This window comes from Lissotriton helveticus, chromosome 6 (assembly GCF_964261635.1).
Source record: "Lissotriton helveticus chromosome 6, aLisHel1.1, whole genome shotgun sequence".
Classification (NCBI taxonomy): Eukaryota; Metazoa; Chordata; class Amphibia; order Caudata; family Salamandridae; genus Lissotriton; species Lissotriton helveticus.
Genome location: NC_136067.1, coordinates 1390259206 through 1390286613, shown reverse-complemented (window position 1 = coordinate 1390286613; position 27408 = coordinate 1390259206). Strand labels below are relative to the sequence as shown.

Sequence of the window (27408 nt, the reverse complement as noted above, 5' to 3'; positions counted from 1 at the left end):
AATTAAACCTGCAAAGGAGCCTGTAAGCAATAGATACTCCCTCAGGTCAACCAGAGAAAAAGTCCTGATGACTAAAGACTCTAAAAGCTTGGGTCTCTCGCAGAAACAAGCTCTGCAGATAAGAGACCTCCTGTTCTGGACTGCCCCAAACAGGGAGTCAGGACCCTCAGAACCACAGAGAAAGTAATCAAAGATTAGGGATTCCCCCTCCTTAAATTCCTACTTTAAAATCCTGGCTAAACCAACTCAGGGCATAGTCTCCATCCAGGCTACGAATATGTCCAAAAAAGTATCTGAGAATGGGGTTGGGGAGTGGAGGAAGAGGGTGAAACCAACACTGAGTCCCCACTCCAGGAGAAGGATAGAGAAAGTGTTTGGCAAAAGTTAGGGGTTCAACGATATCAAGCACCAGCATAGATGTCCAACTGAAAAATTGGTTTCTGACCCCCTCTGTTTTGCACGGGGATGTCTCAGAGGAGGAAAGAATTCCAAAACTTGGAGAGAGGCGTGTACCTCTTGTACAAGTAGCGAGTCTACCAGTCCTGGTTTCTGGAGAAGGTGTCTCTTTCAGATGCACCCCAGAAGTAAGCGGGGAAGCTCAGGCTCCACAGTCTGAAGACTCCTCATTAGCTGCATTACTTTTGTCTTTGAAGGTGGAGATATTGAATACATTTGGAAACATTTGAGCAAAATCAAAAGGAAATACATGTGATCTGCCAGGTGCTGGATGGTAACCTAGATGCCTTGTCCCATCGCACCAATAAGCTAGAAAAGGGTGTAATCCAAATCAAAAGTGATACGAAGGAATTGAGACTTTTTGCAAGCAGTATAAACAGCTAAGAGATGATATGGAGAGGCTTGAAATACATTCTAGAAGGAACAATTTATGATTGTTGAATATCTCTGAGGAGGTGGAAGGTGCAGACATCAAGGCATTTGTGATGAATTTGCTAAGGTAAGGTTTATTTAAAGAAAGGGAAGATGTTAACTTAGAGTCGGAGATTGAGAGGGTACATCATGACCACTGTTCCCTCTAAGGTGCGCGACTGGGCACGCGTACACCTATGTCTCTCGTAGCACGCATTTAAAAATGTAAAACACACACAGGCAACTGAGGACCTTTGCGCCGCCGCTTTTAAAATGCGTGTGGTGGGAAATCATCAGTAATCATGTTAATCGCAGCGCCCTTCATGCGCTGCAATTAACATGATTACTTTAACAAAGGCACCCAATCTGACCTTCAGCAGTGCCTATTACCAAATGAAAGGCAGAAAGTCTACAAGCACGTCGTGCTTGTAGACTTGCTGCATTTCAGTTGTGAATAGAGAGGGGCAGATAGTGTTGTGGGCTCGGTGGGGCAGTGTCTGGAGTCTTATCTCCAGCATGCCTGAGTTTTTCACAGGTCTTTAAAGGACCATTTGCATATTTACACACATTTGTAAACTGGTTACCAAGGCTTACATTTTTTTTCTGGTTCCACTACCCCCTGGGCCCCCACTCTGCCTATTTCTTTGCAGTAGTGAGAGCATCTATTTCATGAAAAGGAAAATAGATTAGGGTTGCCAAAAGAAAAAATGCCAGCCATGTGTTGTTGTAAGAGCCTGCAAAGACCTCGTCTTGACACTAAATATGGTTATAAATAAAAAAGTATGTATTCATTTGTAATTTGACTTTCTGTCTTTGTTCCCTTTAAATCAGTCATGGATCATTCAGGCAGCCTTAGAACACAATTAAAAGTGCTTTCTATTTAAATTTGCTGTTCGAAGTATGCACAGATAATTGCTGAAAATATGACTTTAGGTAACTGTTTATTTTTTTACTGTGTGGACATCAAAATAATGCCCTGGCAAACCTAACCATAAAACTGGAAGTTTGTTGCAGGAGCAGCACATTATTTATTTTATCCACCCTTGGTTCTTGATTAATGCCATATTAGCAATAGTTTAACTTGTATCTGAAAGCCTATGCCGCCGTCAATAACATGCTGAGTTACTTCAAGTGTCTGGGAATGCACTATGTGTCCAGACAACTTACTCCTCATTCTCGCCCTTAACTTTCACGCTCACTTTCAACAATCACAAAGCATTCACACTGATCAACATGCACTCGCACCATTCACCCGCTCACCCTGAACTCACAGTGAGCACTCTGGACTCACAATGCACTTGCGCTGTTCACCCTGTACCTCACCCTGCAGTCACACAAGCACACTAATCACACTGCACACATGTGACACTTCAACCACCTGTCCATATTTACTGCTCAATCTGCAATCTTACTCAAACAAGCCTAGCACTAACCATGCATTAATTTGTCCCACTCTGCACTTACAACTGCACCTAAATTCATAAGGTCACCTCACTCATCACCCTGCAGTCACTCCTCTTACCCTACTCTCACACTGTCGCATCGCTCATCGTGCACTCACATGGGCACTCCTGCCACCCACACAGCGCAGAGGGTTAATGTGCCTGCTACCAACAGCGTGTACCATGCAGATCAAAGAAATGAGTGTGAGTAAACTATGATTAAAGATATTTTTAAAAAAAATCTTAGAAAGGTGTTATAGAGAGATGAGGTGCATTGTTGGCGAGTGGTAGTGAGGGAATTCATGGAGAAGGAGGAAATGGGGGAGTGGGCACCAAAAAAGACTGTTGCACCATGTGCAACCAGTGCTATGGCCTTATTTACAACAAGGGGTGGTGATGGACAGAGTCTCTGAATTAAGCAGAGTACTCTCACCCAGTCAAGAGATCAGGGCTAGATCCAACACCGTTTTTTAGCTCATTGCACCATCCCAGTTTCAGAACCTGGCTGTATGCAAATTAGTCTGTCCCTGGCCCAGTGCGTCATGGGAACAGGGCAGACCAGACTACAAAAGCCAATTCTTACACTGGGAAGGAAACAAGCTTCCGGGGACCGGTTTCTGGCATTACAGCCGTCTTCGGCCCGGCTTGCTTGAATCCTGATGGTGCAATGAGCAAGGGACTCACATCTGAGTATACCCTTCCACGCTTAGGGTGGACAAAATTATTTACAACAAGGGGTGGTGATGGACAGAGTCTCTGAATTAAGCAGAGTACTCTCACCCAGTCAAGAGATCAGGGCTAGATCCAACACCGTTTTTTAGCTCATTGCACCATCCCAGTTTCAGAACCTGGCTGTATGCAAATTAGTCTGTCCCTGGCCCAGTGCATCATGGGAACAGGGCAGACCAGACTACAAAAGCCAATTCTTACACTGGGAAGGAAACAAGCTTCCGGGGACCGGTTTCTGGCATTACAGCCGTCTTCGGCCCGGCTTGCTTGAATCCTGATGGTGCAATGAGCAAGGGACTCACATCTGAGTATACCCTTCCACGCTTAGGGTGGACAAAATTATTTACAACAAGGGGTGGTGATGGACAGAGTCTCTGAATTAAGCAGAGTACTCTCACCCAGTCAAGAGATCAGGGCTAGATCCAACACCGTTTTTTAGCTCATTGCACCATCCCAGTTTCAGAACCTGGCTGTATGCAAATTAGTCTGTCCCTGGCCCAGTGCATCATGGGAACAGGGCAGACCAGACTACAAAAGCCAATTCTTACACTGGGAAGGAAACAAGCTTCCGGGGACCGGTTTCTGGCATTACAGCCGTCTTCGGCCCGGCTTGCTTGAATCCTGATGGTGCAATGAGCAAGGGACTCACATCTGAGTATACCCTTCCACGCTTAGGGTGGACAAAATTATTTACAACAAGGGGTGGTGATGGACAGAGTCTCTGAATTAAGCAGAGTACTCTCACCCAGTCAAGAGATCAGGGCTAGATCCAACACCGTTTTTTAGCTCATTGCACCAACCCAGTTTCAGAACCTGGCTGTATGCAAATTAGTCTGTCCCTGGCCCAGTGCATCATGGGAACAGGGCAGACCAGACTACAAAAGCCAATTCTTACACTGGGAAGGAAACAAGCTTCCGGGGACCGGTTTCTGGCATTACAGCCGTCTTCGGCCCGGCTTGCTTGAATCCTGATGGTGCAATGAGCAAGGGACTCACATCTGAGTATACCCTTCCACGCTTAGGGTGGACAAAATTATTTACAACAAGGGGTGGTGATGGACAGAGTCTCTGAATTAAGCAGAGTACTCTCACCCAGTCAAGAGATCAGGGCTAGATCCAACACCGTTTTTTAGCTCATTGCACCATCCCAGTTTCAGAACCTGGCTGTATGCAAATTAGTCTGTCCCTGGCCCAGTGCATCATGGGAACAGGGCAGACCAGACTACAAAAGCCAATTCTTACACTGGGAAGGAAACAAGCTTCCGGGGACCGATTTCTGGCATTACAGCCGTCTTCGGCCCGGCTTGCTTGAATCCTGATGGTGCAATGAGCAAGGGACTCACATCTGAGTATACCCTTCCACGCTTAGGGTGGACAAAATTATTTACAACAAGGGGTGGTGATGGACAGAGTCTCTGAATTAAGCAGAGTACTCTCACCCAGTCAAGAGATCAGGGCTAGATCCAACACCGTTTTTTAGCTCATTGCACCATCCCAGTTTCAGAACCTGGCTGTATGCAAATTAGTCTGTCCCTGGCCCAGTGCATCATGGGAACAGGGCAGACCAGACTACAAAAGCCAATTCAAAGCCAATGCTATGGCCAGCACTGGCTGGGAGTGTGAGCCCCACTCCCCCCAAAGTTCAGGTCTAGTTGCGCCCTGAGAAAGCCCCCAAAATTGGAAGGACACTAACCTAGCTACCTGATCATACTGTTAAAAAAAATGATGTAACCAATACAGTCCTGCAGCCACAGGCTGTCACAGAACCTCACACAACTGGCACTGACTAGGCCGGCTGCTCAGCTGACTTAATGCACTGGTGATTAATTAATTGGACCGGCACCATGCAAGACTTTGCATTTCAGTGCAGTTATGCGGACCACCACACTGAAATGTGTTAGTCTAATGCCTGATGCGTGGTACTTGGCAGGGTTGAGACTTCAGAGAAGATTTAAGGCATAGCCAAAGTGGGCTCTGGCCCAGGGCCCCAGCCTTTCAGGGGAGTCTCCTGATAATCTTGCTGTGATGACCTTGAATAATTACTAAACCAATTGTTCTGGATACCATTATCCCTCAATTTATTTTTAAGGTGGGTGATGTGTGAGAGTCTACTATAGCCATTCTGCAGAGAAATGTTTATTTTTCATGCAACATCAATAAAAATGTTTATTTTAGATCACAATAGGACCAAACATATGAGACATGGGAATGCATCACACCGCCATACTCCAGAAACGACTACAACGCATAAAGAACGCCTCCGCACGACTCATCCTCGACATCCCTCGCCATAGCCACATATCCGCCCACCTGAGAGACCTGCACTGGCTCCCCGTCAACAAGAGGATCACATTCAGGCTCCTCACCCACGCACACAAAGCTCTCCACGACATGGGCCCTGAATACCTCAACAACCGCCTCACGTTCTACACTCCCACCCGCCGGCTCCGCTCCGCCAGTCTCGCCCTCGCCATCGTCCCACAGATCCACAGAGCCACAGCCGGAGGAAGATCGTTCTCCTACCTGGCCGCCACTTCCTCCCCGCACACCTACGACTGATCCAGGACCATCTCACCTTCAGGAGGCACCTCAAGACCTGGCTATTCGAGCAGTAGCAGCCCCCCCCCCCGCCCCCCCAGCGCCTTGAGACCCTAACGGGTGAGTAGCGCGCTCTATAAATGTTTTGATTGATTGATTGATATTATTTGCAGTAATATTAGTGAGCTGATGATGTGTTGCAATATTGATAACACATCACTATCCCTGAACATTAGATGTAAACACATTTAGAGTTCAGACAGTTGTGCCTGTATACTGTCAGTGACCTGGCCCTAAGAGGGCATGAAAGAGCTGAAATGCAATCATAAGTTGAAGCCTTTTCTGAACACAGGGGCCCCCAAAATAGGGTTGGCCAAGGCCCCCAAAATCCTTAAGATGTTCCTGTTAGACTTAATGCATTTCTTTGATTAACAGGGCTCAGCCGCAGCACCAGGCACGGCTCTATGGCAGTGTGACCGGTGCCACTGGACCTGCTGCTGACTTTGGGATGTGGGGGAGGGGGGGTGAACGCTGTGTTTGCAGGTATATTATTATATTAAAAGCACCTGCTGAGACGTTCCTTGCCTCCAGCAATTTTCATGCAATAATAAATATGTCAAGATGACTCTCAGAGTTTTTGCTAGTGGAAGTTTTAAGGTAGCGCTGAGGGTTAATTTACCTGTTGCAAAGAATGTGCACCATGCAGATCTCAAAGTGCAGGCTGTCCCACAGCGGTCAATACCAATGAAAGCCTGTCTTATGGACGCAGATCATGTCAGTGTGCCATGCAACAGATCAGTCTCGTATCAGTATTTGCCTTGGCAATACCCTCTCATCGATCGTATTGTCATGGATATCTACTGCAATGCGTCCAACACTGTGAGAAGTTGGCCTGATGTATGATGTCCACAATTCTGTGGGCACCTTGTATCAGTCCAAACAATCCCTTATGGTGGTGGTTGTAAGTCAACCTTAAAAGACAAGCTATCCTAAGGGTAGCATGGACTAAGCAGCCTTCAGGCTAAACTCAAGAGGGCATGTGAAGCCAGCTGTTTTACCATATGCAATCCTGTAATATCAAATGAAAGGACACCACACAAGTTATACATTATAAAAATATATGTATTTATTACTAGAATAATCCCCTGTACTCTTTATGAGTATCGAAGCACAAGCGTTTAAACAAAAGCACAGTTTAACATATGAAAGTTGCACGTCTATGGATGAGGCCGGTGGCCACTCAAACCATATATAAAAAAAGTGGTATAAGTATCACTTTACGTACAGTGGTAAGGCGTGGGGCCTTGGGAATCGCTGGTACTACACTGGACTAACAGCAGTTAGGACGGGAGTAGCCCGCGGGAATCGGGTGCTGCGCTAAAAGCACACGCATGCACCAATGCAAAGTCAATGGTGCGTAAAAGTTACAAAGTTACTGTTTTAGGAGTCTTCCGACTGGAATAGAATGACCACACTTTAAACTAGGACACTAGAGGTGTAAACCACTACAGGAGCACCGGCGTTCATGAGTTACCTCACCACAGGAAACGGGTGCAGAGGTGCCAAATCGTGTCATGTTTCGTCGTGCAGTTCTATGGTGCCTGGAGATGAAGATGCTGCAGGCGGCCAGGAGAGAAGAGTCCGGTTGGATCCAAGGGTGGATCAAAGATGTAGAGTACCTAAAAGCAGAGGGGACAGAGTCTGGGTCACTAGCCAGTGACCTGGAAGGAACCTGGCGATGTCCGGCGCAATCAGGTGGTTGTTGAGAAGCTTGTCTCTGCTGCCATGTGGACTCTGGGGCACTGAGGATGTCCTGGAGTGAATCACAAGCTGTCCCACAAAGGCTCTCGCTGTCGGCGGTGTCGGTTTCCGGATCCGAGTTAACAAGCCTTGGCAAGTGCAACCCACGCAGGATTGGAAGATCGCTTCTTTCTCGGACCAGCAAGGTCAGAGGGGTTGCTCCTTTTCAGGAGAGCGAGGGCCAGTCTGGAGCAACCAGACTAGCAGAGCAAATTCAAAGGTTCGCCGGTACTGGGGCCACTAGCCAACGGGCAAGCGACTGGACCAATGCATTGAGCAGGAAAGTGCAAAAGGGCCCCACGAGGCACTCGGTGAGTGTGGAGGGAAGATCTTTGGTGCAAAAGCTGCTCAGGGCTGGGGCTTCTCAAACCCCAATGCACAGCTTCGAGGGAGCCTCGGGAGCTGCACAGTCAGCACTTCATAGTTTTTCCAAGATGGCTGGCTCCATACTTCACGTCACCTCCACGGGTCTCAGATTCGCTGGGACTGTGAATCCGGCTGCTGGAAGTCAGAGAAGCTGAGTCTTGTTGATCTCTGTTGCTCGAGTTCCGGCGGAACTGCAACAAAGCAAATGGTGAGGCACTTGATGGTGCCTGTTTGCACAGGGTGGTCACTCCTTGACTACAAGGGAGATTCTTCAGTCTTCCACGTCGAGTGGGATGTCGAAGGGTCCAGAGTTTTGTTTCATAAGTTTCAGTCAGGATAATCTGAGGTGCATTGGCACAGTTCCTACCTTTATTCCAAATCAAGGGGCTGGATTACCTGCTAGGTCCCTCCTATGGGTGGGACCCAGGAAGGGGGTGGTTACACCCCTTTCCCTTTGTCCAGTTTCACGCCAGAGCTGGGGCTGGAGTGCCCCAGAACCGGTTTGACTGGATTTTGCATGGGACACCTTGTGTGCCCCAGGCAGTGTCTAGTTTCTTTCAACCCTCCCTGCTCCAATCCACTATCTCCTGCTGGGGTGGTGTAGCACAACCAGTCCTACCCCAGCTTCAAAAAAGAACTCAAACTTCTTCTCCTTATTAAATACTGGGGTTTCTAATCCCTCCCTGGTAGCCTCGTTCCTCTGCATCACCCCACCTATCTGCTCTGCATATGACTTGTGACCACCCGCCTGGCCAACTCCCTTTCCTTCTATCTGATCACCTTACCTCCCCTCCTCATGACAGTCAGTTCTCTTGCATGTTTTTGTATACCTAAGTGAGGCTTCCCGCCAAACTGTGACCGCTATTTTGTATGACTCATAGTGTCTAGCAATTGTTTTTACTTTTTTATCTAGATGTCATGTATCCTATGTGGACTTGTTCTTTTATTATTCCGTTGTCTGTGCTTATACACACTGTACCTGTATGGAAACACCTTGTAAAGCGCTCTGATACTCCTGGGTCCAGCCAGCGCTATATAAAACCTCTTAAATAAAATAAAATAAAAAAATAAAAGTAGCACCTCCCTGTGACGAGAAACCCTTTGTCCAAGCCTCACCTGCCAGGTTTCGGTCAGCAGCAGGAGGTCAGACTTGTGTCGGGGCAGCAGCATCCATTTTGTGATGCTGAGGCTCTGGTTAGATGTAACCGCGTTTAAGTAAAGTAACATGTCTTCTCCCTCTAGAAGGGTGGAATGCTACCCCCGTCGCCGGAACTGGCGAGGGGGTAGTATTCCAAAGTGTATGACACCTTACACGACATGTTTTGATAAAGCCAAACCAAAGTTAGCAATAACCGTGAGGATTATAATGCACTTAAGAGTATATGGTATGGCAATACCCTGGAACAGCAGTAAGGAAATGGTTCTGAACTCTGCAGACAGGCTCAGCTCATGCTAGAGCCCCATCTCACATAAAACCAAGCACTCTGCCTCCAGGATTGTAAAGGCCTGCCCTAGGAGTGACTTTTAGGTGCATATGTGTCCAGATATAAGTTTAGACATAGTTATACTATATCTAAGCAAGGGGTGAGTACACCACCTTGCCCCAGCTGAGTGATCAGCCAGTTGTGTCAATTTGAATGGCCAGCATGGGGTGGCAAAAGATATGCTGCAGCCCCTGGCAGGCCTTTGATGCACCTATGCCCTGGGCACCTATAGTACACTGTACAGGGGCTGATAAGGTGTCCAGTACAAAATTGGTGATGAACCTATAGTACATGGATATGAATTTAGAGAGAGAAAAGCAGGCTGTGGGTCTGATTAGCAGGCCCACAGCCACATTAAGTCGAAAACCAGTGAAGCAAAAAGCAAAATTTGGGGTGACCATAGGAAAGCAGACCCTACTCTCCTACACAACCCCCCCCCCCCCAAACGCAGGGACATTAAACATAACCTTGACCAGATAAGTCTTCATGTTCTAAGTGGAAGTACCTGGAGAGACCATCTGCATTACCATGTTCAGTCCCTGGTCTGTGCTCCACTGTAAAGTCCATCCCCTGTAGGGAAATGGACCACCTGAGCAGTTTGGGATTTTCATCATTCATCTGATTGAGCCACACGAGGGGCTTATGGTCTGTTTGAATTAGGAAGTGAGTGCCAAACAAGTATGGTCTCAACTTCTTCAGGGCCCAAACCACAGCAAAGGCCTCCCTCTCAATGGCTGACCAACGTTTCTCTCTAGTGGTCAGCCTTCTGCTAATAAAAGCAATGGGCTGGTCTTGACCATCTACATTAAGTTGTGAAAGCACAGCTCCCACCCCCAACTCATAAGCATCTGTTTGAACAATGAACAGTTTGGAGTAGTCAGGACTCTTCAGGATAGGTGCAGAGCACATGGCCTTCTTCAGGTCATCAAATGCCTTTTGACAGCTAACTGTCCACTGAACCTTTTTAGGCATCTTCTTGGATGTCAGATCATTCAATGGTGTCACAATGGACCCATAGTTCTTCACAAATTTCCTGTAATACCCAGTCAGGCCCAAGAAGGCTCTGACTTGTGTCTGGGTAGTTGGAGGAGCCCAGTCCTGTATGGCCTGTATCTTGCTCTCCAATGGTTGAACCTGACCCCCACCTACTAGGTGACCCAGGTACACAACCTTGCTCTGCCCTATCTGCCACTTGGTAGCCTTGCAGGGCCTCCAGAACCTTCTTCAGGTGGATCAGGTGATCCTCCCAGGTGGAGCTGAAGACAGCAATATCATCTAGATATGCTGCACAAAAGTCATCTAACCCAGCAAGGACTTGATTCACCAACCTTTGGAAGGTGGCATGTGCATTCTTCAAAGCAAAGGGCATTACCACAAACTGATAATGTCCACTGGGGATTGAGAATGCTGTTTTGGCCTTGGACTCCTCAGCTAACCTGATTTGCCAATAGCCAGCTGTAAGATCAAATGTGCTCAGAAATGTGGCAGAAGCCAACTTATCTATGAGCTCATCTGCCCTTGGAATAGGATGTATGTTTGATCAAGATCAAGAGTCTTCTTGTGGTAGAGAACTAGTGTCTTAAATAGATTATCAGTATTGGCACCTTTGCTCTGTTGTCTTGGAATAGGATGAGCATCTGTCCTAGTGACAGCATTGAGACCTCTATAGTCCACACAAAATTTCATTTCTCTCTTTCCATCTTTGGTATGAGGTTTTGGCACAAGGACTACTGGGCTGGCCCATGGGCTCTCTAATGGCTCAATAACTCCAAGTTCAAGCATTTTCTGCACCTCAGCCTTTATACAATCCCTGACATGGTCAGGTTGCCTGTAGATTTTATTCTTCACAGCCAGACTGTCACCAGTGTCCACCTCATGGGTGCACCAGTTAGTTTGACTGGGTGTAAGAGAAAACATATGCCTATGAGCCTGCAACACCTGTATGCAGTCCCATTGCTGCTGTTCAGAGAGGCTGCCTGCCAAGGCTACTCCATCCACTGAACCATCATCAGGGTTTTGGGATAACAAGTCTGGGAGAGGGTCACTCTCTTCCTCCTGTTCCCCATCTGTAGCCATGAGTAAACCCATGTCTGCCCTGTCCACATATGCCTTCAATCCGTTTACATGGAGCTCCCTGTGGGTGCTCCTAGGGGTGCCAATGTCCACCAAGTAGGTGACCTCTCCCTTCTTTTCCAGTATGGTGTGGGGTCCAGACCATTTGTCTTGGAGGGCTGCTGGGGCCACTGGCTCCAACACCCACACCTTCTGCCCTGGCTGGTACTCAGTCAGAACAGCCTTTTGGTCATGCCAAGCTTTCTGTAATTCTTGGCTGGCCTCCAGGTTTTTGGATGCTCTCTCCATGTACTCAGCCATCCTGGAGCGGAAACCAAGTACATAGTCCACAATATCAAGGTTAAGCTTTTTGAGAGGTAACTCCCATCCTTCCTTCACAAGACACAATGGACCCCTCACAGGGTGGCCAAACAAAAGTTCAAAAAGGCTGTAGCCAACCCCCTTCTGTGGGACCTCTCTGTAAGCAAAGAGCAGGCAGGGTAAAAGGATGTCCCATCTTCGCCTAAGCTTTTCAGGTAACCCTTTTATCATTCCCTTTAGGGTCTTGTTGAACCTATCAACAAGCCCATTGCACTGTGGATGGTAGGGTGTGGTAAACTTATAGTTTACTCCACACTCTTTCCACATTGCTTTTAAGTATCCAGACATAAAGTTGGTACCTCTGTCTGAAAGGACCTCCTTTGGAAAGCCCACTCTGGAGAAAACTCCAAGTAGGCCCCTTGTCACAACAGGAGCTGTTGTGGTCCTCAGGGGAATTGCCTCTGGGTACCTGGTGGCATGATCCACTACCACCAGGATAAATCTGTGCCCAGATGCTGTTGGGGGATCCATTGGACCAACAATATCTATCCCAACTCTCTCAAAGGGTACCCCCACCACAGGTAGAGGTATAAGGGGGGCCTTTGTGGTGCCACCTGATTTGCCACTGGCTTGGCAGGTGTCATAGGAGCGACACAACTCCTTGGTATCTTCTGACATGTGAGGCCAGTGAAAGTGAGGGACAAGCCTGTCCCAAGTCTTGTTCTGGCTTAAGTGTACTGCAAGGGGAATATCATGGGCCAAGGTGAGAAGGAAGCCCCTAAATTGCAGAGGTATAACCAAACTCCTGGTAGCACCAGGCTTGGGGTCTCTAGCCTCCGAATAAAGGAGCCCATCATCCCAATACACTCTATGGGTACCTTGAGCATTCCCAGCAGCCTCAGCAGCAGCTTGCTGTCTGAGGGGTTCAAGAGAAGGGCAAGTTAACTGAGCCTGCCCCAGATCTGCCCTTGAGGGTCCCCCTGTCTTCAGAAACTCAACCTGATCAGGTTCAAGCTTTTCCAGGACAGTCTCCTCTTGGATCACAGAATCATAGGGGAGAGGTGTGGCGCCACGGCCAGGGCGACTGACGCTGGAATCTGGGGATTAGGGTTCGATCCCCGGCTCCGGCGACAGGTTAGCCCAGCACCATGTGACTCTGGGCAATAGCTCGCTTAATCTTCCCGACGGCCGCCAGCGCCTAGAGACCCTTACGGGTGATTGTGCGCTTTACAAATTTGGATTATTATTATTATTATTATTATTGAGAGGGCTGATCCTCAACCTGGGGCAAGTGGGAAGGCACTGCCTTAACCCTCTTGCTCTTCCTCTTGGGTTGTGGTTGGTCTATTGTTCCAAGATCCACCACAGGTTCAGGTAGGCACTTCTTGGCCTGGGACTTGGTTACAGCAAGGACATGTGCTGAAATCTCTAGCATTTCTGCATGAGTCCTATACTCCACTTCTGACCATAAGGATTCCTCAAGATCATTGCCCAAAAGACAGTCAACTGGGAGGTCTGCACTCACAACAACTTTCATGAGGCTAGTTACCCCTCCCCAGGCGAATTTAACAACAGCGACACTATGTGTAGTAGTGGAATTGCTAGCATTGGTCACTAGGTAGTTCTCACCTAGTATGATTTGTCCAGGGTCCACAAAGTTAGGTGTCACCATAGTGACACTGGTGCATGTGTCCCTGTAGGCCTGAGCCAGTTTCTCATTAATCAAAGGCGTCTGCCTATAGTTGCCCAAAGTATAGGGACTCATAGGAGTGGACACAGACATGTCCACATCATATAGCAGAACTGCCTGAGTAGGGATTCTGACTAGGCCAGACTCCATCTCAGTTCCCAGGGTTAACCCCACTATTCCCTTGGGTTGTGCACTACCACTGCTAACTGTACTAGGGGGTGCAGATGCCTTAGGGGCTGCAGTGGCAGGTACTGGATTTTTCTTAGTGCACTCACTTCCCCAGTGAGAAGTGGACTTACAGTTCTTGCACCAAGGTTTCTTTGGGCCATCATTCTTCTTCTTCTTGTTTCCATTCTAGGAACCACCCATCTTATTAGAATTATTTTGGGGGCCTGAAGAAGACTTCTGGTCTTTTTCTTTTTCTTTCTTATCCCCACTCTTCTGGTCTGCCTTCTTTTGATCACCTCCATGGTTCTGGGGTTTCTGCTTAACCCTTGTTCTGACCCACTTGTCTGCCTTCTTACCCAATTCTTGGGGAGAGGTCAGATCTGAGTCAATAAGGTGTTGATGCAATAGCTGGTTCTGACAGTTATTAAGGATCTGTTCTCTCATTATAAGATTGTACAATCCTGTATAGTCTGAGACTTTACTTCCCTGCAGCCAACCCTCTAGAGCCTTAGTGGCACAATCAACAAAATCAGTCCAGTCCTGAGTCTGAGCTTTTTGGGTATCTCTGAACAACAACCTGTATTGCTCAGTGGGTAGGCCAAACCCATCAATAAGAGCACTCTTCAGGACAGAGTAGTTTTTAGCATCCTCAGGTCTAACAGTGAGGAGCTTGTCTCTCCCTTTCTCAGAAAAGGAGGTCCATAAGATTGCTGCACACTGTTCTTGAGGAACCTGCTGTACCATGCAGGCTCTCTCCAGAGCAGTCATCCATTTGTGGATGTCATCCACTTCCTTGTAGGGGGCTACAATCTTTGTCAGGTTTCTATTATCATAGGACCTTTCTTTCTCTTTAGGAATAATGCAGCCACCAGTGGGTATCTCCCCACACAGTCTTTGTTCCCTTGCTAAAGCAAGTTTAGCTTGGGCCAGGGCTATCTCTTCCCTCTCTATCTGGAGTTTGACAGCTCTCATCCTGGCCTGCTCTTTTCTCTGGGGGGAAGTCATTCCCCTTTGAGATTGCCTTGAGGCACTAGAAAGGTGAGATTACCTGGAAGGAGATCTCTCTCTTCTATTGCCTGGGAGTATTTTGCTATGGAATCTGGGGAGGTGCTGGCCCTCTCCATTTCCATGTAGGTCCAAGTTGATCTGGCTAAGCCTCCCAACTGGTACCTGGTTATCCCCTTGATCATGATCTGACTCTTCAACTTCTGATTCAGGGTCCACCTCCTCATCTTCTACCTCTGGGGTGGTGCTCTCAGTATCTGGGGGATTCACTCCTTCTCCTGACCCTGAGGGAACTGCACTAGCTTTCTCAAGATCATCCTTCTCCAGGATGGATATCAGGACAGGAATGGTAGGGTTGTGACCCTTTTTCGGACTCCTTGCAGTGCACAAGGCACTCAAGTCCTTATGGCTGAGTTTGTCATAGCTGGAAGGTGCCTTGGTAAGGTCAACTACCACAGGTAGAGCAATGGGTTTCTCACCTGTGCCAGACATGACTCTAGTGAGGTGTAAGTGGTGCACTTACCTACACTAAGTGTTTTCCTATTGTACCTTGCTAGTGAGTTCTAGGAAGGGTGTGCTAAGCCCTTTAATCTACAACTACTAAGTTCAGTAGAACTTAAATATGTAAGCTTTGTTTATATGTACCTATGGTACTTAATGTGATCTTTCAATTTGATAAAAAGATTGCAATGGTAAAACAACAGCAAGCTCAAATCCCACCGCTGCCACCAATGTGAGAAGTTGGCCTGATGTATGATGTCCACAATTCTGTGGGCACCTTGTATCAGTACAAACAATCCCTTATGGAGGTGGTTGTAAGTCAACCTTAAAAGACGAGCTATCCTAATGGTAGCGTGGACTAAGCAGCCTTCAGGCTAAACTCAAGAGGGCATGTGAATCCAGCTGTTTTACCATATGCAATCCTGTAATATCAAATGACAGGACACCACAAAAGTTATATATTATAAAAATATATGTATTTATTACTAGAATAATCCCCTGTACTCTTTATGAGTATAGAAGCACAAGCGTTTAAACAAAAGCACAGTTTAACATATGAAAGTTGCACGGTAATGGATGAGGCCGGTGGCCACTCAAAGCATATATCAAAAAAGTGGTATAAGTATCACTTTATGAACAGTGATAAGGCCTGGGGCCTTGGGAATCGCCGGGACAACACTGGACTAACAGCAGTTAGGACGGGAGTAGCCCACGGGAATCGGGTGCAGCGCTAAAAGCACACGCATGCACCAATGCAAAGTCAATAGTGCGTAAAAGTTACAAAGTTACTGTTTTAGGAGTCTTCCGACTAGAATAGAATGACCACACTTTAAACTAGGACACTAGAGGTGTAAATCACTAAAGAAGCACCGGCGTTCATGAGTTATCTCACCCACAGGAAGCGGGTGCATAGGTGCCAAATCGTGTCGGGTTTCGTCGTGCAGTTCTATGGTGCCTGGAGATGAAGATGCTGCAGGCGGCCAGGAGAGAAGATTCCGGTTGGATCCAAGGGTGGATCGAGGATGTAAAGTACCTGAAAGCAGAGGGGACAGAGTCTGGGTCACTAGCCAGTGAACAGGAAGGAACCAGGAAGGAACCAGGCGATGTCGGGCTCAATCAGGTGGTTGTCGAGAAGCTTGTCTCCGCTGCCACGTGGACTCTGGGGCACCGAGGATGTCCTGGAGTGAATCACGAGCTGTCCCACAAAGGTTCTCGCTGTCGGCGGTGTCGGCTTCCGGATCGGAGTTAACACTCTTTGGCAAGTGCAACCCACGCAGGATTGGAAGATTGCTGCTTTCTCGGACCAGCAAGGTCAGAGGGGTTGCTCCTTTTCAGGGGAGTGAGGGCCAGTCTGGAGCAACCAGATTAGCAGAGCAAATTTAAAGGTTCATTGGTACTGGGGCCACTAGCCAACGGGCAAGCGACCGGACCAATGCGTTGAGCAGAAAAGTGCAAAAAGGGCCCCACGCAGCAATCGGTGAGTGTGGAGGGGAGATCTTCGGTGCAAAAGCTGCTCAGGGCTGGGGCTTCTCAAACCCCAATGCACAGCTTCAAGGGAGCCTCGGGAGCTGCACGGTCAGCACTTTGTAGTTATTCTAAGATGGCCAGCTCCCCGCTTCACGTTGCCTCCACGGATCTCAGATTCGCTGGGACTGTGGATCGGGCTGCTGGAAGTCAGGAAAGCTGGGTCTTGTTGATCTCTGTCACTCGAGTTCTGGCAGAACTGCAACAATGCAAATGGTGAGGCGCTGGATGGTGCCTATTTACACAGGGTGGTCAGTCCTTGACCACAAGGGAGATTCTTCAGTCTTCCACGTCGAGTGGGATGTCGAAGGGTCCAGAGCTTTGTTTCATAAGTTTCAGTCAGGATAATCTGAGGTGCATTGGCACAGCTCCTACCTTTATTCCAAATCAAGGGGCTGGATTACCTGCTAGGTCCCTCCGATGGGTGGGACCCAGGAAGAGGGTGGTTACACCCCTTTCCCTTTGTCCAGTTTCGCGCCAGAGCTGGGGCTGGAGTGCCCCAGAACCGGTTTGACTGGATTTTGCATGGGACACCTTGTGTGCCCCAGGCAGTGTCTAGTTTCTTTCAACCCTCCCTGCTCCAATCCGCTATCTCCTGTCTGGGGTGGTGTAGCACCTCCCTGTGATAGGAAACCCTTTGTCCAAGCCTCCCCTACCAAGTTTCGATCAGCAGCAGGAGGTCAGACTTGTGTCGGGGCAGCAGCATCCATTTTGTGATGCTGAGGATCTGGTTAGATTTAACCGCGTTTAAGTAAAGTAACATGTCTTCTTCCGCTAGAAGGGTGAAATGCTACCCCTGTCGCCAGAACTAGTGAGGGGGTAGTATTCCAAAGTGTATGACACCTTACACGACATGTTTTGATAAAGCCAAACCAAAGTTAGCAATAACCGCGAGGATTATAATGCACTTAAGAGTATATGGTATGGCAATACCCTGGAACAGCAGTAGGGAAATGGTTCCGAACTCTGCAGACAGGCTCAGCTCATGCTAGAGCCCCATCTCACATAAAACCAAGCATTCTGCCTCCAGGATTGTAAAGGCCGGCCATAGGAGTGACTTATAGGTGCATATGTGTCCAGATATAGGTTTAGACATAGGTATACTATATCTAAGCAAGGGGTGAGTACACCACTTTGCCCCAGCTGAGTGATCAGCCAGTTGTGTCGATTTGAAGGGCCAGCCAGGGGTGGCAAAAGATATGCTGCAGCCCCTGGTAGGGGTTGGATGCATCTATGCCCTGGGCACCTATAGTGCACTGTACAGGGGCTGATAAGGTGTCCAGTACCAAATTGGTGATGTACCTATAGTACATGGATATGAATTTAGAGAGAGAACAGCAGGCTGTGGGTCTGATTAGCAGGCCCACAGCCTGCTAATCAGAACGACAGGCTAGAACGCTACTCGGGCGATGGCCAGTGGTTAGACAAATGGCAAGCATTCCTAAAATCACCTTTTGTGTGATATTGGGAATAAGACAATATAACAAACACAAAACAAAGCAGTACCAGCTCTTTAGCTGTCGGTAATCAAAGATGAACTATGTGCCAAGGAGTGGTAGAAACTATGTGACAAGTTCAAAAACTTTTGAGGGTAAAGAAAACTTTAAATTGGATATAGTTCCCCCGAAAACATTGCTTGCAGCTAAGTTACCAAATCGATGTATCCCACACTCTAAAGTGGGCAACATTGTAGCCTATTTCCTACTGGGTGACCTATTTTATTAGCAGGTTAACCACATCAAAATGATAAGGGTGCACTTTTTATAATGGATCCACACCACTGAGGGGTTTGGCCTCTGATCGCCCCGATTCAGAGCAACACTCTCCTCATTGGTTCTGTCATCATAAATGTGCAGTAAATCATCACAAATGAACTTTTTTTGATTGCTAATATAATCACGTATTGCATTACTGCTGCTATGCTGCTATTGTAGCTTAAAACAAAACCTACATTTCTGCAAGGGGTTACAACATTTTGGGCCATATGTATCAAGCAAAATCGCGATCGCAAACACCAAAATTTGCAGAATTTCGGCGTTTACGATCGCAATTTTGCTAAGTGGTATGTATGAAGGCAAATCTGCGTGCAAAATAAGGAATCGCAAAATTTGCGAGTCCTTATTTTGCGATTGCATTTAAGGAATCGCAAATTTTTCGATTCCTTAAATGCAATGTAAGAAGCACCAAAAAAGCGCAATTTGGCCTTATGGAATCGCAAACTACCACCAACTTCAAGTTGGTGGTAATTTGCAATTTCTTTGAAAAATGCACTTTTTTGCATTTTTCAAAGTGCAATGTGAAGCACATACCCTAAAGGCATGTATGTGCGCAACATGTGCGCCCATGCTTATTTCAGGGGTGCAACAGGGTGTCCTTCTGACACCCTTGCACCCTTGAAATTGCATTTTCAATTTGCGATTTGCTAATTGCTAATCGCAACTTGAGAATGTTTTCCCATTCATTCCCATGAGCCTCTAGGCCCTTAGGAATGAATGGGGAGGTATTCCTTAATTGCGAATCGCAATTTGAGTTTCGCAATTAAGGAATATGTAGGATTTGCAAAATTTATTGCAAATCCTACATACATAGCATTTTGCGATTCTCAAAGAGGGAGTCGCAAAAAATCACTATTTGAGAATTGCAAAAGAGGATTTTGATACATATGGCCCTTACAGTCTGTCTTTACCTTCTGAAGCGATCCATACACTTTAATTCCAAACAGTGGTCTGCTGCTGAAAGGCACATTGAAGACAACTCTGTAAAGCATGCATGAAACAGCAGTACTGTGTGCCCAGAGTCATGGTGCTGTATCATGTGTTAGAGACTGTGTGTGGAATGCCCATTTGCATCCACGTCAGTTTTGGTAGATGGGGACAGCTTAGGACTCATGGATTAATCTGTCTGTCAAAAGATTCATCAATACAAACATCTACATCGATCCCCAATATTTCCCTTCACTTCGCATCGACCTTGGCTGCAGCTGTGCCCATACTCAACACTGAGCGATAGAATGAGGTGCACACATAACAAAGGTGAAAAGGAAGAAATAAGTTTGTTTGCCAACCTGTATCTAAGTATCCCATGGACATCCCAATAACAGCCATCATAGCCGTCAGTAGTAAAACTTTCCTACACCATGGAATACCATAAAGGCCAAGAGATGTTATCAACATTGCCAAACCTACAAGAAAACAAAATCAGTATGTATTAAAACAAAGGCAATTCTACATGTTGGCAAGTCTGCATAATGTTCTTTTCCTAAGTGACAGTTTTTTGGAATGCAAATAAAAACTTGGTCTTAGGAAAGCAAACTAAAATAAAAATCAGCATAGGTAAAATAGGGAAACACAGCTGCTAATAACAGTTCTAAGGAGCTATGGTTGAATAAATCATTTAGAAAAAAAGTCCACTCTACTGCAAACCTAGAGGGAAAAATTGACGAGAATAAGACTTTATCAGCATTCTGGACTCAACCTCCACCAACAAAAGGGGCCTTGGGCATGGCAAAACAAAGCAATACAATTAAATGCCGTTCCCTAAAGGAAGACAAAGGTTTCAGAGGCTCCCTAAGACTTGAGAAAACATGTTACTTGTTATGCATATTGTGGTATCTTGAAAAAGGTTTGTTCAAGACATAAAGATGTCATGGCAACTATGACATCACACTTATGGTTCTGTGCAATCTTGGAGTTTTAGAATGTGTTCTTTTAAATGTAAGAGAGCTGTTACCTGACTAGGCTGTGGCTTGGATGTGTCTCTCTTTCCTTGGATTAAATAGAACAATTTTACAATTGTTACCTGTGTCCTGTGTGATCCCTCTCAGCTGTTTAAGGATCTTACAATGGCGTAGTTGGCAGCTGAAAGGAAGAGGGACTCACCAGCCCCAACTTTCTACCCATTACATGAACTTGGTGCTATTTTCAAGGTACTGTACTTTTGTTACTTTTCAGGGGATTGGGAGTCCTTCTGTCAATTGCTCTGGACTCATCCCTAATTATAACTTAATTCGCACTTTTACTTAACATTCATCTGGCAGTCTTGTTAAAACTAAGCTATTTCAATTGGGTCTGGAACATTCAATTTCAACTGGGGCATGGAGCTTTGCCGCACTTTCACACCGCATTCTTTTTTCTATACTGGGTCTAGAGGTTGTTTCTCGGTGCGGGTTCGTACTTTTTAATTTAGCCCACAGCATGTAATTTAACTCTGCCAGATTGTGCCTTTCCGTTTTCAAGATATTCACTCTGGTGCCTTTGTGAGTGTTTTAGTGGCATCTTTGTGATTTTAAAGACATTTTCGGACCTGGTTACATTGGATCAATACTACTGATCATTTTAATCTCAATGCATTTTTCAAATCCGCCGTTGCCTGTTTCCTACCTGTTGCCTGTTGTGAAGTGCATTTTCAAAGTGTAAGAGGAAAGGACATTTTTCAAATGTTTGCAAAAGCAAAATGTCTTCTTCTTTGGTCAAGTGTGTAGAGGAAGAAATGTTTGAAGAGGACTTAGTCTGTGGGCAAATTGTAGTCCAAGTTTGTTGAACACCAGAACATAAATCTTGCCCGCTTGATGCACTTCAGGTGGAAGGTGAATCCACCAATGCACTCTTTGATTCTGGGGCTAAGTTTACCATAGTCTCAAGAGGCTTCTATCAAAGTAAATTATCTCAGAAGATTTGCCTGATAAAACCTGATATACGCCCTTTGGCGTATGTTGGAGAGACAATTCCATTACTTGGTTACTTCATGGGTCTATTGAATACAACGGGTGATATGCCTCTGGCAAGATTTATGTTTCAAAATAAGGAGACAGCATAATCAGCTGGTTCCATCAAGAAGATTTGAATGTCATGCTTGATGTTCTCCTACTCCCACAAAGCTGAATGACCAGATCAATATGATAAACTTTAAGTTCAGATGTCACTTTGGTAAATCGTATCAAACAGAAATTTCCAAGAATATTTAGGGATGGTCTTGGTTGTCTTAAGGATTTCAAATGATATATCCCCATATGTACCAATTCACAACCCTACAGCTGCAAAGCTAGGAGTGAACCCTTAGCTGTGAGAGATGAAATGGAAAAAGAATGAGATAAACTTAAAAAAGGGGGAATTATTGAAGAAGTCACTGACACTGCTTGGCTTGCTCCGGTGGTCGCAGCTCGCAAGTCCAACGGCTCTCCACGCTTATGTATTGACTTGAGGAAACTCAATAAGTGTGTTGAGGCTGATCGCTACCCACTACCAAATATCTCAGATCTGTTGACTTTGTTGGGTGGTGCAAAGGTTTTTAGCACTATCGATTTGGCATCAGCCTATCATCAGATTGAGCTTGCAGAATCTTCCAGAAATTATACTTCTTTTATAACTCCTTTTGTGACTTTTTGATTTGTTTCGATCCCGTTTGGACTAGTATCTGCGGCATCTGTCTTTCAGTGGGTAATGGAGAGGGTATTAAAGCAGGGTGGGACTGGTGCTTTCGGGCACCGGGCAATCCACCGGTAGGCTGAATGGGGTGGGGCCGGTTTTCCAACAGGGAGCCGCTTTTGTGGCTATGGGGGGCGATTGTCAGTCCGACCGTCACAGCGTCACTCACTTCAGTCAGAGAGAAGTCACCAGGTGTCGTGTGACTCGTGTCTGAGAGACTCTCAGTCTCAGACTTACAAGTAGGCCTGAATACTATACTACTAGCGCCAGCAGCAAGCCTGATTGACCGGTGTGCACTGCAAGTGCGTGCAACCTAAACAAACGTTTCAGGAGGAGGAGGAGGTGCCTGTGCGCAGCGGGCAGAAATATGCCCTGTCTCCCTCCTCTGCCGCGTCTGCGCGCCTCTCTAGGGTGCGGCTGATGTAATTCCTGCGTGCGCATTGAGCAATTAAAACTGCCCGTGACTGCAGTGATGAGAGGAGCAGAGACCGGAGCGGCCATAATTTAATTATCCTACTGTCTAGCCCGCCAACATAGCCCCCCTGTGTCTGCCACCAAAAGCAGGAGGTGAGTATGTTTTTCCGCCCCCGCACCAAATCAATTAATGATGATTGTCACAAACAGTTGGCGGGTGTCGCGCAGTGGTGGTGGTCTGGAGATTCCAATCCGACCATTACCACTGACCGTACATGCACAGCACAGCAGCTCTGTATGTTACATGAGGCCTCTTGCCGACGCCTGCTAGAGCCTTGTTCAGCCTTGCTTGCTTCAATGAGCTTAGTTACCCTACCCATTCATGAGCTGAGCGCACATCCTCTGGATCAGGCAATGCTCCCATTGTCTTCGCCTGCCCGCCCTGGTCTTACCCAGCCTGATGATGTATGGTTCTCCGCTCCATAAACAGTATTCGGGTGCCCGCAAGTCACATCGCCCCAATTTGGTTCTGAAAGTGCTCTCCTAAGTCCTAAGGACTTAACTAGGGATTATAACGTAGGCAAAACACGGACAAGCAAAACAGTAACCCTCAGATATCGCCACTCGCACAATACAACCCCTCAATACATCTGTGCCAAACCATCACCATCAGTATTCACTATTCACACCTGTCCCATCCCCTGCACTCACCGCGCCAACCTCCCTCATGATGATCCTCTTAACCAGCATTATGCGGGTTCCCGGGCTGTGGCGCTTCTTGTCGGGCTCATGCTACCAATCTGACTCTTACAGTTGAAGACGGCCTAATGTGTAGAATTGTTGAGATACTCCCTGTAAAACAACATCCAACAATGGTTCTGTGTTGCTACCTCGATGGTCACTACATCATCCAGTCTGTTAATTATATCGAAATGATCATGATTTCGACAAGGCCGCTTCCTCGACCTCCCTTGATGATACCTGACCCCTGACCTGTCACCTGGCAATTTAAGTGACACTATCTACATCTTCACTAAACTTATCTAAGATGGAAAAATATAGAGTAATTCTCTCCTGTGACTGTGAGAGGTATTGGCTTTGTCAAAGTTGTTTAGCCATGTCACACAGCAGCACGGCTGCAGGGCAGAATGACTGAAAGTAAAAAGAAAATAAAGCAATACGAAATTGTGCTTTTATTTTTGTTAGAGGTAGGACAGGAAGAGAGACAACATGAGGGAGGAAGGATGGGCATGGAGGGCAGCACAGACAATGCAGGGTGTGGGAAAAAAGTGATATGATGGGGCCAGCAGTGCCAGCAGCGCCAGCAGCGCCAGCAGCGCCAGCGTTATAGTGCTTTTTTTTTGTTATTGTGGGTGGAGGAGCAAAACAGACAACGGAGGAGCAGGCACAGCATAGACAATGGAGGTAGAGCGGGTTATGGCTAACATGTGCAACAGAGAGAGGGCAGGTGAGGGGTTGAGACATGGACAACAGAGTGCAGTGGCAACACAGAAAATGGATAGGCAACACAACCATCAGAGTGGAGGGTGTGTTGGGGGTCAATACGGAGAACAAGGGGGTGGTGGGTGGAGGGTAACACAGATAACTGAGGGAGGGTGGATTGGCGCAGCATGGACAATGAAGGGAGAGCAGGTGGGGTGAACATGGGCATTGGTGGGCGAGCGGGTTAGGGCAACATAGGCAGTGGACAGAGGGCGGGTGGGAGGTCAACACGAATAATGGAGGAAGGGCAGGTGCAGTGGGGGCATGACAGAAGAGAGAGAGCCAGTAGGGGGAACATGAGCAATGTAGGTGTTTTCAGGAGGGGCTGTGGGCAAGCAGACAGAGAGCAGACTGTCAGCATTTGGGAGTGATATGGAGAGGGAGAAGTACACGTGGGAGACAGGTAAAAAACACCCACTCTCATGGAGTACTTAATCATAAAGGAAAAGGTAGCACCTACAAAATGAGAGGTGGAAGGGCACAAGTAATGCGTCCGTGCTCCAGGGGAGGATCAAACACACAAAGAGGAAGGAAGCTTATGGCAGCTGACCAATAAGAAGCAAGCATGTGGGAGGGACAATAAAGCCAATCAATGGTAAGTAATCAGCAGTCTTTAAGCCAACTATTGTGAAAACAAAAGGTCTCACAACAGACAGCGAAAGTACAGCGTTAGGCGAGCCCTAAACATTGACCCAGGGCATGTGCAAACTATGCAGTGCCCAGACTTCTCTTGTATAGGATATCGAAAGAACACATGGTGAGGATGGACAGTTTTGTGAATCAGTTCAACAGCCGTCACTACAACTATGTGGAAACATATGCTTTTTCTGAATTCCTCTGACAAACGTCGGAATACAGATAAAAGTTTGTATTCTTTGAAAATCCAGCTACATTGCACATGTGATTAAGAGCTTGCTTAAATATGCCAATAACTGTAAATTAACAAAATGTACATAAATAACGTCAATGCATAGGCATTGTGCAAATTCATTTCTTTAAGTATCATAGAATGTTCATTAAAGGTCACTTTTCTAAAAGAATAGTGGTCAAAATATCTTTAAGAGATAGTTTTCTTTGATAACTTAAAACGATAACCCCGAATGATACCAAAAATGTAGTCCATGTGATTGAAAATATTTGGGATAGGTAGCCTGTGCTACAAATACACTTTTCTATTTTAATGCCCAAATAATTATTTAGTACAAAACTTTGGAAAACAAAGCTATTTTAAGACGGTGAATACTACTTCTTTGAAGTAGCCTTAAGTGACAGACAACGTATGTTACAATACAAATTCATGCTTGAGAATGAATTTTGAGACAGTGCTAGGATAGCTGGCAAGTCAAGTGCATATACAGTCTGAAGCAAATTGGGAAAAGGTTCGATGGTGAGGTATTCTCTGAAAAAAAATGATTCAGAACTTGGAGAAATATTTTAGAACATTTGACAGCTAACATGAGGGTAAATGCCCACTCACTTAGAGGTAGTGAAAATGTGTGTGAATGGGTGGGAGGAAAGTGAGAAAGATGCCACAGGACTTTTCAGCTCACTGGTGGGAGGGGGAGCATACTATTTAATGTAGCATTTTTTGTTATATTACTGAATATCGTGGCACAAGAATTTCGAGGACATAATATCAACGGACGTTTTTTTAAAAGGTCAATGCTGATAGCAAAGTAAAGATTTTCTAGATTTTCTATTCCTAACTGCGCATCGATGTACCTTGAATATATCTAAATATATAGTAGTAGTAGTAGTAATAATACTTTATTCGGTTACCACGAGCCATCAAAGAATACACACATAATAAAAATAGCAAAATGTAAAGTTTTAAAATAGATAACAACAAAAAGAACTAAGAGGTCTGTTAGAAGAAAGAGAAGTGACCACGGGAAAATGACCTACACCACCGTCACGACTAACGGTGAGGGTCCATCAGTAATGAAAGAGTCCTATCAGCCCACCCATATGGCGGAACCTCGTCATCTAGGACCTTATCAGCAGGTACTCATATGGCCAAGCTCATATGTACTAGCTTGGTACCAATAGTTCCCATACTGAAAGAAGATGAGTCCTCACTGCGAGTGGTACTGATAGGGTGCAGTGCTCAAGAAAAAGTGCGTGATTAAAATGGCGGTCAAGGTAGAATTTTTTTTTATTGATATCTCCCTGGACGTCAGATTAAAACAGATGTGACAACAGTGTGACAATATCACTGTAAAGTAAGCATCTAGGAATTAGGCCAACATGTTTCTGCCTTTAGTGTATTATTTTACAGGCATTCGTCAGGGCCAATCTATAAAAAGGCTACTGCAACATCTATTATATTCAGTGTGTGGAAAAATAGGGAATCAGAACAAACTGATATGGCACGGTTTAGAGGTAAGTTGAATCATGTGGCTAGGTCAGCCACCCTACCGTATCTGGGAGATAAACCATGCAGAGACCAATCCTTTCCTGTGGAAAATAAAGAGAAAAGACTAATCTGGCAAGCAATATACATAATTGTACATCAAAAAAGTGTAGAAATCAAGTTCTCGTGGCATAGAAACACTTCTCACGACTGCTCAATGTAGGCCAGTCAGACAAATGACTTAGGTGAAGTCATGATCAGATAATCTGAAAAATAGAATATTTAGGAAAAAGAAAGACTCACCCAGCGCTGTGTGGGAATCAAGCCTCACCTCACCCGGCAACGGCTCGGATAGAGAGGCCCCGCTCTATGAGACATACGGAGAAAGACAGATTCAGATATGATATGTGTCAAACTTTGTGTATGTGATGTTATCGTAAAAAACACTCATAAAACTTGTTTTTTCAATAAAGGCTCCATGTCCCAACCAATCGATGACGTGAAATGGCAGGGTCACCCTCGATAATGGCATTTGATGTTAAGTATCCCGGATAAATATGCTGGTGAACAGCTACTTAAACTAAAATTCGTGAACTAATGAATAATAGAAAGAAACGGGGGGGGGGCTACCACAGTTGTCTCGACCCCCGCCCGGTTGAAGTAACAGCCAAGGGGAGGGAGGGACAGGAAATGCCCTCCACTCTCCAACTATAACGGGTAATTATGCAGCGCAAAAAAAGGGTCTGCTCTGCTCAGTCATACCTTAATGGGAAGCGAGTAATCATCAAGGGAACGTGGCCTCATGAAAAAGTCACACGAATTGCCCATAGCACAAGGAAACGAGACCACAAAGTCCTTACCTGTCCGTCGGTACCTCCAAGTGTGACCGGAACCGAAGGGGAGGCGCCGACGGACAGGAAACACGGAGCTTATATACCAACGTCGATTGGTGATTATCTCGTTAATACAACACACCTGCAGTACATCCATAGCACAGGCGCAGTGCGTCTCTGGTAACCACACGCATGGCGCGAGGGAAATGTTACTGTCTCGCGCATGCGCCCTAGGACCAGGGGCCGATGCCTAACTACCCGGGTCACTCAGCTGGCAATGCTTCGCACATGCGTGAGCATGTGGCGAAGTGTGTAGTCCATAACGCATGCGTGGTGGAGGCAAAACATTGCACCACTGGTCGCCGAAGGCAGAGAACCACCGCGCCTGCGCAAGT

At 46.3% G+C, this 27408-nt stretch overlaps 1 protein-coding gene across 1 annotated transcript in view; it reads right to left on the bottom strand.

Annotated features, from left to right (window-relative positions):
• The window catches only part of LOC144761755 (sodium-dependent glucose transporter 1-like), a 508885-nt gene that overhangs the window by 221723 nt on the left and 259754 nt on the right, over window positions 1–27408 (bottom strand). Inside the window, exon 3 of the mRNA XM_078647007.1 lies at window positions 19552–19668. Coding sequence (XP_078503133.1) covers window positions 19552–19668 — 117 coding nt within the window. The remainder of the gene's footprint in view (window positions 1–19551; window positions 19669–27408) is intronic.